General features: G+C 41.1%; 1 protein-coding gene across 6 annotated transcripts in view; it reads left to right on the forward strand.

The window, feature by feature from the left end:
* The first annotated feature begins 526 nt into the window (after nucleotides 1–526).
* Nucleotides 527–17899, forward strand: part of NNT (nicotinamide nucleotide transhydrogenase) — a 92531-nt gene continuing 75158 nt past the window's right edge. The window contains exons 1-4 of one of the 6 annotated variants that reach the window (XM_086361637.1): nucleotides 527–904; nucleotides 5673–5876; nucleotides 11876–12105; nucleotides 15267–15484. In XM_086361637.1, coding sequence (XP_086217763.1) covers nucleotides 5726–5876; nucleotides 11876–12105; nucleotides 15267–15484 — 599 coding nt within the window. In that variant the 5' untranslated portion in view covers nucleotides 527–904; nucleotides 5673–5725. Of the gene's footprint in view, nucleotides 905–1081; nucleotides 1475–5672; nucleotides 5877–11875; nucleotides 12106–13454; nucleotides 14367–15266; nucleotides 15485–17899 lie in introns of those variants that run through there. The other 5 variants (XM_086361635.1, XM_086361639.1, XM_086361636.1 and 2 more) reach the window with 5 other exon arrangements.

The following is a 17899-nucleotide window of genomic DNA, read 5'->3' on the forward strand; positions in this document are numbered from 1 at the left end:
GGTCGCACAGAGTCGGACACGACTGAAGTGACTTAGCAGCAGCAGCAGCATGTTTAAGGAGTATAGCAAAATAATGTAGCTTACATTTATTGGGAAAGGAGCTTAGTTTTTAATCCTTATCAAATACTCCTACCTCACTGTACTTGCAGTATCTTGAACCTGTTTCTAGGTTGCACTTATCATGGTTCATTATTATTTTAAAGCATGGGGCTGTGTCCTTTCCTGTCTGTGAACTCCTCCAGGACAAGAACAGTGTTTTTACTTTGTCTGGATGCAGAAGTCCTCAAGTTGAATGACCTTCTGTATTGCTTAAACACAAGAAATGTTCGCAAAGTTAAGGGCTTCCCTGTAGTTTCTTTCTTTTTAAGGATATGGAATATCTGTCTTGCCTCATGCCTTTGAGTTTCATAATTTTTAAACTCATCTTAAATATTTCAATTAAAGTAAAAAAAAAGCAGTGACCATCTTGACACTTCATGATGATTCAGCTTTGGATAAGTGAACCAATGTGTATCTTATTCCTCCCACTTTCAGTCAGAAGACACCTGCAGACTAAGTAACAGGAGTCATCGCTTTGCAAAGCCGTTTAGCAGTTTTGCCGAAACCAGCCTAGGCCTGGTCAGGACACAACGTCCACCAAGGGCGCTCTCCAGCCCCTGGCTATTAATACTCAAAGAAGTACACGGCTTTCCGTGGGCGGGCCGTTGGAAGACCCGTCCGCATATGTGTGTTAATTTTCGGGCCTTGACATCGTTTCGGAAGCATTTAACTCCACCTCTCCATCCGGAATTAAAAACAACGCTCCCATTCCCGCCCGTCACCACCTCCTGGCCGCCTCTCACTTTCTTTTTGGTCTTCTGTTTCAGAAGTTCTGATTTTTCCTAGAGAGCTAGAGGAAAGCCAGGTAACAAAAGTGGAGTTTTATTACTTTATTTGCTCTGGTGGGACACTACAGGTAGTCCCACTTTGTTCCTGGCTCTCCAGGAGAAGACAAATGTGGCCGTTGGCAAATTCAGCGCCCGCGCTGGGCTCCAGGTTTGATTGACAAGGACGGGCGGAGGGATCGCACGGAGGCGGGGCCGAGGAGCAGCAGGTCGAGCCCGAGACAAAGAGGGTTTTGGCAGCCCCGGGAGAAGAGGCAAGGGTTCCTTGGGGTAACTGGTCTTTGCGCTTTAAGGGGCATTTCGTGCAGTCGCTTTCTCATTTGAAGAGAGGGTGGGCGGGCGGACGGGCGGGCTGGTGGAGGGGGCCGGTCGGAAGAAGGGCCTGGCAAGGAGGGGAAGGTGGGGGCGGACGGGGAACCGGGGTCGGGGCGGACGGGGAACCGGGGTGGGGGCTGCGCCGCGGTCACGTGGTCTCCGCAGCAACGGGGTTGGGGCTGTTCTTCCGGGTTGCTGGCGCCGCGGGGCTGCCGCCCGGGTCTGCCAGCGCGGCGTCCCCTCGCGGCCCGCGGACTCCTGGCCTCCCCGCCAAGGTGAACGTCAATGCGCGGGCAGCCCGGGCACGCTCCTGGGGCGCAGCTGGGGAAGGGGCGTGGGGCTGGTACGGAAGGTCGAGGTCCCCGAGGTGGGAAGGAGACCTGTCAAGGAGCCGCTGGGGGCGGGGTCGGCAGTGACCGGGGCGCCGGGTGTACTCTGGAGCCTGGGGCCGGGCCTCGAGGGCCCTCTTTTTGGTCTCAAGCTGGGGTGACTGGGAAGCGAGTCGGGGGTGGTGGATTCGAGAACTGGGTTTTCGCCGCAGAGGGCAGGGAACGAGGTGTCAGCTGTTCAGATGCAGATTTTGGAGCTTTGGGGGGATGGGGCTGGAGTTCTACGAGGTCCTTTCTGCTTAAAGGATGGGAGGAGGGTGGGAGGTCATAGAGGACTTTCGATAAGTGGTGCATCCAGAGAGGTGGCACCTGGACACCCCGAAACTGTTCTTGAACCCGGAGAGAATTTGGGGTGGGTGACCGGCTGGAGACACAGGTGGTGGTGTTGAAAGTTTTAAGTGTATGGGGGGGGGGGTGGGGCAGGCTGGTGTTGGTCTGGGCGAGCCTGTACTGGGCTTAGAGTGGGGTCTGGGCTGGCGATGGGGGTAAGATTGTGTAGTGGGGCTGAGCTGATTCGAACTCCGGAGGCGGAAAGACTATTATGCCGCCGATCTCCACCAATCGGCTTCAGAGGAAGGTTATAAATAGCGGTCCCTGGCAGATATTGGCCGGGTGGCAGTTTAGTTCCCGAGGGAGGAGCTTGAACCTGTGGGTTTGAGCAAGGTCACACTGCCTGCTAGTCTAAGCTTTGGTAGGGTATTGTGTCCTTGGTTGGCATGTCTCGCTTTTAAAAGCGTGACTTGTTTATTACAGTTGCAGGTGCCCTTTATTCGCCCTCTGGTGCAGCGAAGTCCTTTAAGGAATCTGTAAGGAGTCTTGTAGGACAGGATGTATTCGGAACAGTGAGGGTTGTGTGCTTTTATTTAAAATGTTTCCCTCTTCTTCTGCAAACTGTGGCTGTTTAAAAATTAAAAAAAAAAAATTGAATTGGCAGTTTAGGATTGCTTTCTTATCAGCAAGTGTGCTCAGGCTGCTTACCTCTGCTGATGGAATCACTTTTCCGCAAAGCTACATAGCCTTTAATTTTTAAAGGAAATTTCCTGAAACTCCTTGGGAAATATATTCATAGAACCCCAGGCTTCAGGTTATCTAACTCTAGTTACACATTCACTGAATCAAACAATACTTGTTGATTTCCTCTATTTTGTGCAAGGCCCTGGGCCAGAGGTAATACTAAAGTGAATACTGATAGCAGTAAAGATACTGTGTCCTTTTAATCCTCACAGTGACCCTACAAGGTACTGTTATTATTTTCCCCATTTTAAAGGTGATGAAATCAGATACAGAGAAGTTCAGTGACTTGCCAAGGTGACATAGCTAATGCGTTGCAGGTGGGGTTTCCAACTAAGAGTTCACACTCTTAGCCTCTCTGTTATCCTCTCTCAGCTTCTTGCCTCCAAAGATTTTTTAATCTATTAGGGGAGATACCAAAATGACTTACATTAACTGGTGGTGTGAATGCCCCAATTTTCAGTTGTAAAGTTGCTGTCCATTTCTTAATAGCCATAGAAGCACATGGATAATAAAACAGCAGAGAGCTTTCAAGTGAAGTTAGGGGAAGATGTAACAATTAAGAGAACGGCTCTTGAATAATAGCTCTCTGTGTCTGCAGTTCCTCCCCATCTGAGGATTTAGCTAACTGCACACTGTGTATATTGTACTATTGATATTTACTATTGAAAAATAGCCACCTAGGAGCAGACCCATGAAGTTCAAACCCTGTTGTTCAAGGGTCACCTCTACTGTCTTTGCTGTAAACAAGTACTCGGCTGTGATAACATGGTCCAGATATTCTCTGAATATCTTTCAGGGTCATTTTTATTTGAGTTAGGTCATTTTATTGAGTTAGTGACATTTTCTTGACACTAAACTACTTCCTTATGAACTGTCTTATATGCTCATAACTTGAATCAAGTAGAATTTGGGGGAGCACATGGTCTCTGAAGGCCTTGGCTATGTTGATGTCTGATGTCAGGGCTCTGTTCAACATCAAATTACAATTTTTTAAGTAGACAGGGCAAATTTTGCAGACTCCAGGCCATGAAACAGGACTTCAGCTTTAGAGCATTGCAAAATCTCCATCTAATGATAAAACTTCTAGAGCCTGATTGTGCCCTTCAAGGGAGCTTTCCTGCACTCCTTTTATAGAAGAGCAGACTGAGGTGCTTAGAAATTCAAGCCAAACAGCGAGTGAGTAGCAGGTTTAGACAATACCCGGGCTGCATTATAACTGGCTTTGTTATTTTGCTGATGAGGTCTGGGTAAGCCTGACCAGTGAGAATGGTGGTTATTGGGGAGCTGGGATGATCCAGGAAGAGAAACCAGGGTAAATGAGGAGATTGGGCTAGGACTAGGTCCTTGGTAGTGGTAGGAAAAAATTTCTCTTTCGACAGGAATTATCTTTTGTATATCTTTGGATCTCCCTCAGTTCTTGGCATAGATTCAGTGAATGTTTTCAGTGGGTGGCTGAATTTTGAACTTGTTTGTTCTCCATTCTCAGCCATGAATAACTCTAGAAGTGACCTCTTAATGAACGAGGAGGGTATTTATTGATTCAGGGGTGCTTTAGAAAGACTGAGATGAAATGACATATATGGAAATACTCTGAAAATAGAAAATCTTCTATCAGCATGTAAAGAATTATTCACATTTTTGGTTGCATGCCTGGACACATCTTATATGCTCTCTTTTCCTTAGCTTTGTTAATAGTATTCTCTCCTTCTCAAGTGCCTTTTCCTTCCTTTTCTTAGCCCTGTAGGAGGATATGATCTTCTTTGATGCCTCAAAGAACTTTGGACTTGTGTTACTCTGCTTTCTCTGTTATTGCTTGTTGACTTTTCTTATCTCCAGGTCTGTAACCGATTCCAGTTTAATTCTACAGATGCTCCTAATGGCTATGCCTCTGAGACTCAGCCCTCCGTGTGTTTACTGAATTAAAGAGCATCAAGAATAAGCACTACCTGGATTGAGCATTTCTATTCCCAGTGTTGCTTTCTGGTATTTGCAGGAAGTGGCTTCAAGGACTTGTGGCAGTAGTTATGACATGAAAAATGAGTTAGACCCTTCTTCCTCTAGAGGCCGAAAGTGTGTTTTTGGAGGCTGCTGGGTTTGGGTGCTGGGTCCCAGAAGGGCCCGCATCATGGGGCAGAGCCTAAAGACATAGTAAGTGGAGTTAGCTGTGGTTGACTGAGAAGAGTTCCTTCACATTTTTGAAGGAAAGAGCATTGGGAGTCAGGGGGATGGTGGGAGAACCTTCTGTGTACTCCCCAGGATCTGCCAGGGAGGTTGGAGAAAATAGCCACTGAAATCTCCAAAACAGCAAAGGTCAATGCCATTTCACCTAGCTCATTTAGAGCTGACAAAAATGGGTCTGAAGTGGTAAGAACCACTCACAGAATTCCTAGTTACGCCCACATATGCAAGCACAAACCTATGTGATAAAGTTAACTATGGAACTTTTTTTTCTTTTTTTAAAAATTGGAGTTGTATTTTGTGCATGTTAAATTTTCTTGAGATGTACGCCTGGCAAACATGAATCTCACTCAGTCACGCTGGGTTTGGGGTGGGGGTGTGTATGTCTCTCAGGATGTATAGCCTGCTGCGCTGAAAAGGATGGTGGGGTTTTCTGTATTGTATAGTGGCCAAACAAGTACTGCTGTACTATTTAGACAGTCTAAGGAAAGCTAAGGGGAATTTTGATTTTGTGCAGTTTTTGCTGGACAAACTGAGATGATAACTTTCATGTATGATGTGACTGGACTTTATACCAACTTTTCTTAACTTTCCAGCTACATTAAAGATCACTTAGACTTATGTGACCTAGCTTGGAATTGAATAATGAGTTTATAACTACAATTTTAAGTGGGAAAACAGATTCCAAGTTTTAAATACCTAAATTGGAAACAACCTTTTGAAGCATCTTCTTTAAGTAAAGGACTTGGCAAGTAAATTCTTTGTAGATGCCCACGTTTAACTGTTATTTTCCAACCTCTCTCAATTTGGTTTTTTTAAAAAAAGGTTTTTGATGTCCAAAAGGCAAAGTATATTGTTCTCAGCACATACATTTTTGCTTTCTTTCCTTTAGTGATTTACCTTTAAGGACACTGGGGATCCAGAAAATCGGGAACTTCTGTGAACATGGCGAACCTACTGAAAACAGTGGTGACTGGTTGTTCATGCCCTTTCCTCAGCAATTTGGGGTCCTGTAAGGTTCTACCAGGGAAGAAGAATTTTTTACGAACATTTCATACTCATCGGATACTGTGGTGTAGTGCCCCTGTAAAACCAGGTAAAGTCTCACTTTGAGTCATAGAAACAATAGATCTGATGATGGATAAACCACGCAGTTTTATAGCCCAGTGCTTGTGAGTGGTCATTTTGAGTAAAAAACCGAATGAGTGCTTTCTTATATTTTCCATGTATGGAAGTTCTTGGCTGTCAGTGCTAACAGAGAAGAATATACAATAGAAAAAGAAAAATGTTAAATAAATTGAGTTTATACCCAGGAAACCATTGGTCATAGTAACCATTTCTCCTAGTAGCTCTTCCTCTTTCCTAGTTGGTATTGGGGAGTCATACCATACATGGCTTAATGATGCTTAAGAATTAGGAACTAAACAGATTGATTGATCTGCATTAATGTTTCTGGATTTAGTAAGTGGCAGCTTCATCTCAGTTGCTCAGGGCAGAAACCTTAGAGTCATTCCCAGTGCTTATGATCGGTATAGATCAGCTCTACATTGTATCTTGAATCTGTTATTTTCTCACCATCACCACTTTTACAATCCTGGTCCAAGCCTCCATCACCTGTCACCTGGACTATTGCATTAGTCTTCTAAGTGGTCTCTGTGCTCTTTACCTCTGTCCCTGCCAACAGTCTGTTCTGTACAAGACAGTGAGGATTATCTTTTAAAAATGAAAGATCATGTTACTCTTTTCTTCAGAATTTGCCACCAGCTTCCTAGCTCACACAGAGTAATAGCTGAAGTCTTCCAGTGGCCTACAGGCTTTCTCTGCTAGGACTCCCACATGCTTCTGTTTTGTGGTACAAGCCAAAAGGAGGAGAGGCTAAAAGGGGAACCTTTTAAGCTGTGTCAGATCCCTTTAAGTATCTTGCCCAAAGACCTTTCTAGCACTCTGTCTATATACCTCATTGGCCAGAACTCAGGTGGCAATATGTTGCTTTAAGGGAGACTTGGACATTTAGCCTTTTATTCTAGATGGCAACATACTTAAATAAAAATAACATTCTGTTATTTTTAGGGGAGGAACAGCATGGATATTTGGGAGGTATCAGAAGTCTTTGCCATATAGAATGATTCTCTTTTTGTTTGTAGGACTGTTTGTGCATTAAGCATGCCTAAATTGCCAAGTGTTTTCAGTTCTTATGTCTGCCTTTGGTAGATTTCATAGCCTCTTTTCTTATTCTCACGTGACAAGTCATTATTGGCAGGGTACCTGCCCTTAAGAGCCCTCAGCCTTATCTTCAGATTAAGTGTTCTGGAAGGCCAGATTATCCAGTGTGATAAGAAAGTGTATAAAGCAAAAGTCAGTAACTACACTGAGTACACGGGAATTGTCCTTGTAAGTGAAAGTATGTACTTCAAGATCTCTATTATCAATTATGAGTAAGGCTTTTTTTGTTTGCTTAATTTCTGTTCTTGACTATTTCCTAGATAGTTATTTTTTTAATCTCTAAAAGATGAGGATTCTGTTTATTCCTTAATATAGCCACAATTTCATTAACACATTGAAAAGCTTGAAAAGTAATTTCAGTCAGTTTTAATATTTTCTCAAATTTTTTTTTTTAAACAGATGCCTAGTTCAAATTATGATCCAGAGTCCATGTGCTGTATTTACTTGCTTGTCTCTTAGGTCTCTTTCAGTCTGTATGTTCCTCTTCTCTCTTTTGTTTTTATTTGTTGAAGAATTTAGTTGTCCTGTAGAATTTCCCACATTATTCCCTTAGTATTATTTAACTAGGTTTCTTGTATTTTCTGTAATATTTAGCTAGATCTCAAGGCTTAATCTGACTCAGGTTTGCCTTTTTCAGCTAGTGTACTTCATAGGTGATGTTATGTACTATCTGTTGTATTACATCAGGAGGATTGATCAGTGAGTTTAGATGTTGTCAGTGTGATCTATCTTTTGTGAAGTTCCCATTGATTTTTCACTCAGAGGCGCTAGCAGCGGTTTAATTGATTGTTAACTAAATATGTGATTTTATCAGTAGCTTTAATATCCTATCATTTTATCTTCATTTATTAGTTAGAATTTTTCTATTAAAAAAACTTTCCTTCTGTTACAGTCATCCCTTGGTATCCATGGGGGATTGGTTCCAGACCTCCCGTGAATACCAGAATCTTTGGATGCTCAAGTTCCTCATATACAATGGTGTAGTATTTGCATATAATCTACATAGATCCTCCTGTATACTTTAAATCATCTTTACGTTTCTTATCTTGAGGTTAAATCATCTTTAGGTTGAGTTCCCTGGTGGCTCATATGGTAAAGTGTCTGTCTACAATGCAGGAGACCCAGGTTCCATCCCTGGGTTGGGAAGATCATCTGGAGAAAGAAATGGCAACCCACTCCAGTACTCTTGCCTGGAAAATCCCATGGATGGAGGAGCGTGGTAGGCTACAGTCCATGGGATCGCAAAGAGTTGGACACGATTGAGTGACTTCACTTTCTTCCTTAGGTTACTCATGATGCCTGTGTGTTAAGTCACTTCAGTCGTGTCTGACTCTGTGTGACCCTATGGACCGTAGCCCACCAGGCTCCTCTGTTCATGGGATTCTCCAGGCAAGAATACTGGAGTGGGTTGCCATGCCTTCCTTCAGGTGATCTTCCTGACCCAGGGATCGAACCCACAGCTCTTATGTCTCTTGCATTGGCAGGCGGGTTCTTTACCACTAGTGCCACAATACAATGTAAAAAATCTAAGTTTGCTTTTCAGAACTTACGGAATTTATTTTTAATACTTTTGATCTGCATTTGGTTGAATCTGTGGATACAGAGTGCATGCATGCTAAGTCACTTCAGTCGTGTCTGACCCTCCTGCATTGGTAGGTAGGTTCTTTACCACTAGTACCACCTGGGAAGTCCGTGGATAAGGAGGGCCAACTGAATTTAGTTACTCTGAGGCTGTATGGAAAAGGTGGGTAGATGTTTGATCAGTGTTCAGTATTTACTAGTTTTGCTCATCAGTTGGTTCTCTTATGTATTCATTTTCTACTTCTGCTGTATTAGGTGATTACAAACCAGCTTCATATGACACATTTATTTTATTATCTTATACTTCTGGAGGCCAAAGCCTGAGATGGTTCTCACTGGTTGTCAGCAGGATGCATTCCTTCCAGAGGCTCTAGGGGAGAATCTGTCTCCTTGCCTTTTCCAGTTTCTGGAGACTGTCTACGTTTCTTGGCTCATGGCCTGTTTCTCTGTCTTCAAAGCCAGCAGGATAGCATCTCCAAATTTTTCTTTGACTCTGACTCTTTTGCTCCCTTCTTTCACATTTAAGGATCCATGTGATATATTGAGCCCACCCACATAATTTAGAATATTCTCCCCGTTTCAAGGTCAGTTGATTAACAACCTTAATTCCATCTGTTACCATAATTCTCCTTTGCCATGTACTGGAACGTATTCACTGATTCTGAGGATTAAGACATGGATATATTTGGGAGACTATTATTCATCTTACCACATATTACTTTCTCCAAAGTTGAGAAGCTTTTAGCAAATATTTATTTTTTGAATATTTTTGAATTTTGAAATATTTATTATAATGAATGCATGGATTTTAGCATCTTTATACGTATTTTATGACATTTGAAATAAATTATTTTCCTTTTTGATGCTCAAATTGTCTCATATCTGGCCAGTGGAAGCCCTTCCAGGTTGGTTCCTAAATCCTTTTGATGTGACTTTGTCTGTCTTCGGTAACTTCCTTGGCATATGATATGTAGGACCTAGAGAATTTGAGGTTGTCCAATGAGTGAACTCTAGCTAAGTTTATATAATTAATTTTTCACCTTAATCCAAAAATTTGCTATCTTTCAGTTATTTTCCTCTCTCTTAAGTGGAGAGGAAGATTCAGCATGTGTTTGCCTTTGGCTTACTATCAATTATTACTGCTTAAATAGTATGAGATCTAAGACTGTATGTCCAAATGCAGCTATTTTTAGGTTGATTTAGTCTCTATAAAGTTTCACTTAATAAGTTACTCTGTAGAGATATTTTGATTTACCTTTTTATTATATATATTTAAAGTTTAGATTGCTAGAGTAAGTTTTCTAGACTTTAATAAGACATACAGAAGCAGATGCTCTTCATTAAAAATACTGTTTATGCCCATATATTGAGTAAAACAACAGAAAAAAAAACTAGTGTATTTTAGCTAAGGCTGGTCTGAACTGTATATAAATAATTTGTTGCTGTTCAGTTGCTAAGTTGTGTCCGACTCTTTGCAACTACATGGACTGCAGCATGCCAGTTTTCTCTGAAGGTGAGGTTTTCCAGGCAAGAATACTGGAGTGAGTTGCCATTTCCTTCTTCAGGGATAAATAATTTAACTGTGTTATACGGGTTCTTCTGTGTTGCAGGGAACAGAATCACAGCAGGTTATGTTTTGTGATGAGGTTTTATTTTTGTTGTATGGACTTTTGGGAAGTATGGAGCACAGGGAACCGTTCTTCTCCTTCTTGGAGAAGAGGGGTGTTATTCTGGATTTCATTGCTGTCACTCCTCTTTTCCATCTGCATGCCCACAACCAATGTTTCTCCTGTTGTGGCTGCTGACCCTCTCCCTTTGATTACCTTGTGGCTCTGTTTACAAATAGTTGCTGCGTCATTCTACTCTCCTGGTCCTTTTGGTGGGTCTCATGTCCCGTTTCTCTCTGAGAGATCCTGATTGGGTTGAATAGTCATTGGCCGACATGGAGTATCCACAGGGCAGAGTTCCTCTATAAGTTGTCTCATGCGCTACTGGTTTCCCTTCTGTCTGGCCTGTAGACTGTTATTTTTAACCCATCTGCTGACCCCCTGGTCTAATCAGGTATGACCAAGAATAGATGATGCACAAACTGGAATCAGGATTGTGGGGAGAAATATTAATAACCTCAGATGGGCAGATGACACCACCCTTATGGCAGAAAGTGAAGAGGAATTAAAGAGCTTCTTAATGAAAGTGAGAGAGGAAAGTGAAAAGCTGGCTTAAAACTCAACATTCAGAAAATGAAGATCATGGCATCTGGTCCCATCACTTCATGGCAAATAGATGGGGAAACAATGGAAACAGTGACAGACTTTATTTTCTTGGGCTCTAAAATCATTGTGGATGGTGACTGCAACCATGAAATTAAATGACACTTGCTCCTTGGGAGAAAAGCAATGACAAACCTAGATAGTGTATTAAAAAGCAAAGGCATTACTTTGCTTACAAAGATCCATGTAGTCAAAGCTATGGTTTTTCCAGTAGTCATATATGGATGTGAGAGCTGGGCAATAAAAAAGGCTGAGCGCTGAAGAATTGTTGCCTTCGCACTGTGGTGCTGGAGAAGACTCTTGAGAGTCTCTTGGATAACAAGGAGATCAAACCAGTCAATCTCGGATGAAATCAACCCTGAATACCCATTGGAAGGACTGATGCTGAAGCTGAAACTCCAGTACTTTGGCCACTTGATGCAAAGAGCCGACTCATTGGAAAAGACCCTGATTCTGAGAAAGATTGAAGGCAGGAGGAGAAGGGGATGACAGAGGATGAGATGGTTGGATGGCATCACTGACTCAATAGATATGAGTTTGAGCAAGCTCTGGGAGATGTTGAAGGATAGGGATGTATGGTATGCTGCAGTCCATGGTGTCGCAGAGTCAAGACACGACTGAGTGACTGAGCAACAGTTACTTCCGTCTTCCTTAAAGATAAGGACCAGGGGACCATAAACCACAGAGGTTTAGTTTGATGAGTGGAGTTAGTTTGTTGAGTGGCCTTTCAACCCATTTTTTCCCCTACGAATAAGCTAAGCTAGCTAGTTATATGCCTCGAAGAAAGCCATTTGGTTAAATATTTAGGATTTTCAGGAGAGTAGGTGTAAGAATTTCCTATCATCTATCAAAAAAAGTTAAAAAATTATGATTATGAATCAGGAACATCACTTTGAACAGCAGCCTGTACATGTAGTGTATTTTGAACAAATTTCCCATTTCCATTTTCTGAACTGCATTATTAAAACTTTGAATTTTGGTGTTGTTTCTTACCAAATTTTTTTTTTTGTCTTTGTTGTAGGAATTCCATACAAGCAACTAACTGTTGGGGTCCCCAAAGAGATTTTCCAAAATGAGAAGCGAGTGGCATTGTCTCCTGCTGGCGTTCAGGCCTTGGTCAAGCAGGGGTTTAATGTTGTTGTGGAATCTGGCGCAGGTGAAGCTTCCAAGTTCTCAGATGATCACTACAGAGCAGCAGGTGCCCAGATCCAAGGGGTGAAGGAAGTGCTGGCTTCTGATTTGGTGGTCAAAGTAATTATTCCTTTCCCCCTTCCATTTATGGCTTGCTGACTTTTCTAAATCTTCTTGTAGAAAGATTACTTCTTGTACCAAGATTAAAGTACTTTCTCTTTTGTTACAGTTTTCATACTTTCAAATGATGCTTTTTTCCTCAAAGAAATGATTGCATGTTGTGACTATTCTTCATGTTTCAGTAGAACTTTTATGAAAGTGAAAGTGTTGGTCACTCAGTCATGTCCGACTCTTTGTGACCCCCTGGGCTGTAGCCTACCAGGCTCCTCTGTCCCTGGAATTCTCTAGGCAAGAATACTGGAGTAGGTTGTCATGCCCTCCTCCAGGGGATCTTCCCAACCCAGGGATCAAACCTGGGTCTCCCACATTGCAGGCAGATTCTTTACTGTCTGAGCCACCAGGAACTCAGAACTTTTATGAGGCATGTGAACTATATTACTATATTTAAGCACGAGAAAAGAAGAAATGATCTTCTTTCTTACATTTGCTCTGTGGAATTTCCTTCTTATTGGCTAGGTAACATTCGTACCATATGGTTCCTATATGTCCACATTACCCCTGGGTGAGTATTTGCTGCTGCTGCTGCTGCTAAGTCGTGTCAGTTGTGTCCGACTCTGTTCGACCCCATAGATGGCAGCCCACTAGGCTTCTCCATCCCTGGGATTCTTCAGGCAAGAACACTGGAGTGAGTTGCCATTTCCTTCTCCAGTGCATGAAAGTGAAAAGTGAAAGTGAAGTCGCTCAGTCGTGTCCGACTCTAGCGACCCCATGGACTGCAGCCCACCAGGCTCCTCTGTCCGGGGATATTCCAGGCAAGAGTACTGGAGTGGGGTGCCATTGCCTTCTCTGGGGTGAGTATTTAACTCCTACTAGAATAGTAAGAGGCAAAGAACTCCTTGGACTGAATGCACAGTGGTATTCTGATATCTTGAAGGATCATAGGTCAGTGATTTAACTGATGTAAGTATTATTTCCAGAGGGCAGGACTATTCTGGAAAAAGTAACGTTGGGCTTAGAATAGACTTACCTACTTTAATAAAAGGTCTTAAGGTAATGTGTAATAGAGAGCTATATGCTAAAGAACTTTACAAATAAAATCTGAAGTAAAAAATCATGTAGAGAAAGGGAAACGGTATCAAGAGTATAACATAGATGAGCTGAACAGTAACTTAAATCTTAAGTCTTCGGTAACCAAGCCACGTGGGGCAGGGTGGCTCAGGGGTAAAGAATCCGCGTGCAACGCAGGAGTCGCAGAAGGTGCAGGTTCAGTCCCTACATCAGGAGGATCCCCTGGAGGAGGGCATGGCAACCCATTCCAGTATTCTTGCCTGGAGAATCCCTGTGGACAGAGGAGCCCGCTGGGCTATAGTCCATATGGTCGCAAAGAGTCAGACACGACTGAAATGTCTTAACACGCAACCAAGGCAAGTAGTGAGGTATGGATTAAATAAGCATGTTTATCAGGTTAAAATAGTCTCACTTTTCTAGGATAGACCAGCTTTTTTCCTACATTAATTTCTAAAGGGGAATCAATACCTAGGCTTTTTTACATATAGTCAACTGAATAACTTGATAGGATCTTACATAGTGTTTTTTGCAGGAGACACAAAACTTTTCTATAGAAAATTAATAACAAATTTATGATATGGAAATAAATAGTAATTTAAGTGTTTAAGCATTTAGGTATACTGATACTTGAGATAACAGTATAATAAAAGCTTAGGGGAAAATCGAAAAATAAGTGTAATCCATTCTAATGTATGTTTTAGGGATCAAAAACCTTTTGAGGTACCCCACAAAAAGAGGTTACTAGGTGCACGTAAGCTTTAGAAATGCTATGTGTTTCCTGTAGATTCACAATGTGTATGAGCCATGTTAAAGACACTGAGGAATCCTGTAATATGAAAACTTAAATAATTTTATATTTGTAGTAATAAACTACTTGACCTAGGGTCTCTCTTCTGAGACCTCTCTTCAAGCCTGTTAATATTCTGAGGAATTTGTTACCCCAAAAAGCATCTCCAGGGAGACATTGTGTTGGCTTCACTCACTCAGATGTCAGCAGTTTCAGCTAAGCATTTGATAGGGGCCAGGAGAATTCAAAGTTGTCCTCTAATGTTTATTAAATCTATATTATAGATTCTCACTGAGGAAAAAAATAGACCTTGTCAGAGAGTCTTAATTAAAGTCCAGAGCCTAAAATCACACGCATCACCACAGCAACAACTGAAATGGGAATGACAGATAAAGGTGTTTCATAGGTAAATTGAGATGAAATGCTGTTAAATGAAAGTATTGACCTAGTGTTTGTGTTTCGTTTCCTTTTAAAACAGAAGTCCCAGAGCTGTGTGTGTTCTGTGCTTTCTAGCCTAAGAGCACTGCTGTTGCAGATTGGGAGCTAATGAAATGATACACTTTAATTGAAGGTTGACTTTGAACAGGGATGTAAAACACATTTTAAAACACCTTTTTAATTGGAAGTTTTAAAAATTTGGCTTGAAAAAGTAGACAGTTGAAACTTTCAGGCATGTATAGTGTGTGTCATTGACTTGATTCAACGTAACAGAGTACGTTGCAGCTTTTTGCTTAAACCCAACTCAGCAAGGCTACTGGTTTGAGTTGTGTCCATCTGTAGATTTTTCTGGAACTTTAAGGTGGCATAAATCTATACACATGACATGGAGATTTTAGTTTATGATGTTCTTAACTTCTAACCACTCCAAATGTTTATGCTTGCAAATTAACAAGAATTGAATCTTTGAACATTCAACAAAAGCTTACTGTCTGTTTATTCTAATGTTTCTTAATTTTACCAGAGTAGTGGATTTTGGGACAACAGATTTGTTGTAGAACCTGTTTCCCCCCAAAAACAGATTGTTGTTTTTTTTAATTCCTCTACCTGTCATTGTCAAACCTGTCCTGACACTATTTCCAGGTATGTGTGCTTGTTACTCAAGACTAGGTCATAAGTTCAGTCAGATAATCAGTGGCATAAATTTCTATGTGCTTTATTTTATTTAGGAATTGAGGAAGAAATTTTTTCATGAGAGATTATTTCTGGAGTGTTATTTCAATAATGGTATATTATTTTAGTTGTCTTGTTTACTTAAAAATAAGATAAAGGTATTTACGTTTTTAATCAGTGACTTTTTTTCCCCCAGGTGCGAGCCCCTATGCTTAACCCAACATTAGGTATTCATGAAGCTGATCTTTTAAAGACATCGGGTACACTGATCAGTTTTATTTACCCAGCCCAAAATCCAGACTTGCTAAATAAACTGTCCAAAAGGAAGACGACAGTTCTGGCAATGGACCAGGTTCCAAGAGTCACAATTGCTCAGGGATATGATGCGCTAAGCTCCATGGCCAACATTGCCGGGTAGGTTGATTGTTTTCCAGTTGAACAAGAGCGCAGTGGTGCTACAGAAACGTGCTCACTACAGCTCTTCTCTCTTACAATGATTTTACTTGTAGTGGCTAGGAGATTGCAGCCTTCCAAGAGTGTGCTTCAGTTACTTTTAAGATTCGTGTTGTTCCACGGTCATCAGTAGGAAATGGCTATTCACTTTGCCTGCTATTGTACATTACTTTTTAATCTTCATGGGCAAAAGGGAAGTAGTATTTCTTTCTACCAAAGGAAATGACTTTTTTTTCAAATGTGTGCTTATTTTTCTTAATATCTGTTTTCATGAAAAACTGCATGGTAAGTAAACCATAGTCTTAGCAATTTATAATTATCCAAAAGCTTTAATGTAGTAAACTCATATTTTACTAAAGTCAATAGCAAGGGTAGTGATAACAATTTAGGACAAATGGTTTAAAATTCACATAAGTCTAGTACTGTTTTTAAGACTGTTATTTATATAGAATGAGAAAGGGTGCAATGTAGAAAGTCTTATTTTAGTTTACTAATTATGAGGCTTCTGAATCTATGCTTAAAAAGTACTTCTGATTTCTGAATACATAATGTTCCAATTTTTTTTCTTTGGAACTTATTTGTACTTTAATGGTGATATACTGTATTTCATGTGTGTATGTGTGTGTGTGTCTATGTATATATTAGTTGAAATTACAGTTTTATTGTGGTATAATTGTCATAGAACATTGTTTCCACCTTAAAATTTATACAATGATTTGATATATGTATATGTTGTGAAATTATTACCAGACTAAGTTTAGTTGACATAAATTACTGTTGTCATAGGGTCAAAAATGGTAGAACATTAGCAGTTTCATATGGTCCCATCTAATATATACATATTGATAGATTTAGCACTTTAATTACATTTTGCCTAGGGAAATTTATAAATTATTTAATAAATAGGGAAAATGTCTGCACTCGAGGAAGTTTCATCTTAGGTCAAAACCCATGATAACTGAAGGCTAACCGTGACCAAGATGGCAATAAACTTCATTTGCCTGCCGGCCTGAATGCATTCCCCGTCTATTGCCAGGACTCTGTGTTGAGAATTCTAGGACCCATTCAGCTCAGAGGAATGTGTCTCTGACTGAGTAACAGTCATGTGTGCCTATGCCTGCCACAGAGCAGGGACAGGCATAACTATGTAAGTGCAGTATATTGCTGACTCTGCCTGGAGAATGGGGAAAATCTGGAAATCAGATGATGTTTATGAAATCAGCTTATCTAAGAAACGAATTAGATTTTAGGCAGAAAACGATTAATAGTGGCAACTTGCTAATAGGAGTGAGGCACCAACAAATGAAAAAAATTTAAAAATAAAACGATACAGGAAGAAAGATAACCTGAATAAAGACTTTTACAGCTGACCTAGGAGCCAAAAGTTTTCTTAGGTTTCATATCTTAGATGTAGCATATCAAATGTGCCACAGATTCTTCTCTGGATTCCAGCTGTTCATTTTTGATGTGAAAGAGATGCAGTAAACAAAAATGACAAATAGAATACATTTTGTTTCCTTATGTAATATGACAAATGATTGGTTTGAAGATTTTTTTGTGATGTGAATTAATGCAGAGGGACAATGTAAACTTTTGTCACATTTATTTAGTTTCTGAAAGAGCTTATGCAGCGTGGGACTTAAAATTTTATATAGGAAAGAAAGTGTCATTCAGTTGTGTCTGAATGGCCTATAGTCTGCCAGGTTCCTCTGTCCGTGGAATTTTCCGGGCAAGAATAATGGAGTGAGTAGATATTCCTTTCTCTAGCAGATCTTCCTGACCCAGGGATTGAACCCCAGTTTCCTGCATTGCAGTCAGATTCTTTACCATCTCAGCCATCAGGGAAACCTTTATGTAGGAAATGAACAATGTGAAGTTTTAAGGATGGTGTTGCTTTGCACATGTGCGAAAGGTTATCCCAGTCAGTAGCTCTAGATCGGTGGTTTTCAGCTGCAGAATCTTTTGAGCAAATGAAACATGAGGGAATATAGACAAATCCAATAATTCAAGTGGCCTTAGTTGAATTAATGCTTTCTTGGTGGTTCAGACAGTAAAAGAATCTGCCTGCAATGCAGGAGACCTGGGGTTGATCCCTGGTTCAGGAAGATTCCCCTGGAGAGGGAAATGGCAACCCACTGCAGTATTCTTGACTGGTGAATCCCATGGACAGAGGAGCCTGGAGGGCTATAGTCTATGGGGTCGCAAAGAGTTGGACACGACTGAGCGACTAACACTTCACTTCAGTTGAATTAAGGGACAGAAGGGTATCCAGAAACACTGTGTCTCTGTTTTCCTTCCCATCCATGATGCTCTAATAGTTGGTTGAAGTGTGAGCTCTTGGAGATCCAGGGACACAGTTTTAAAGAATCACTGTCT

The sequence above is a fragment of the Bos grunniens genome, chromosome 20 (assembly GCF_055505025.1).
Source record: "Bos grunniens cultivar Pamir isolate PY7600 chromosome 20, Bosgru_T2T1.0, whole genome shotgun sequence".
NCBI classification, from domain to species: domain Eukaryota; kingdom Metazoa; phylum Chordata; class Mammalia; order Artiodactyla; family Bovidae; genus Bos; species Bos grunniens.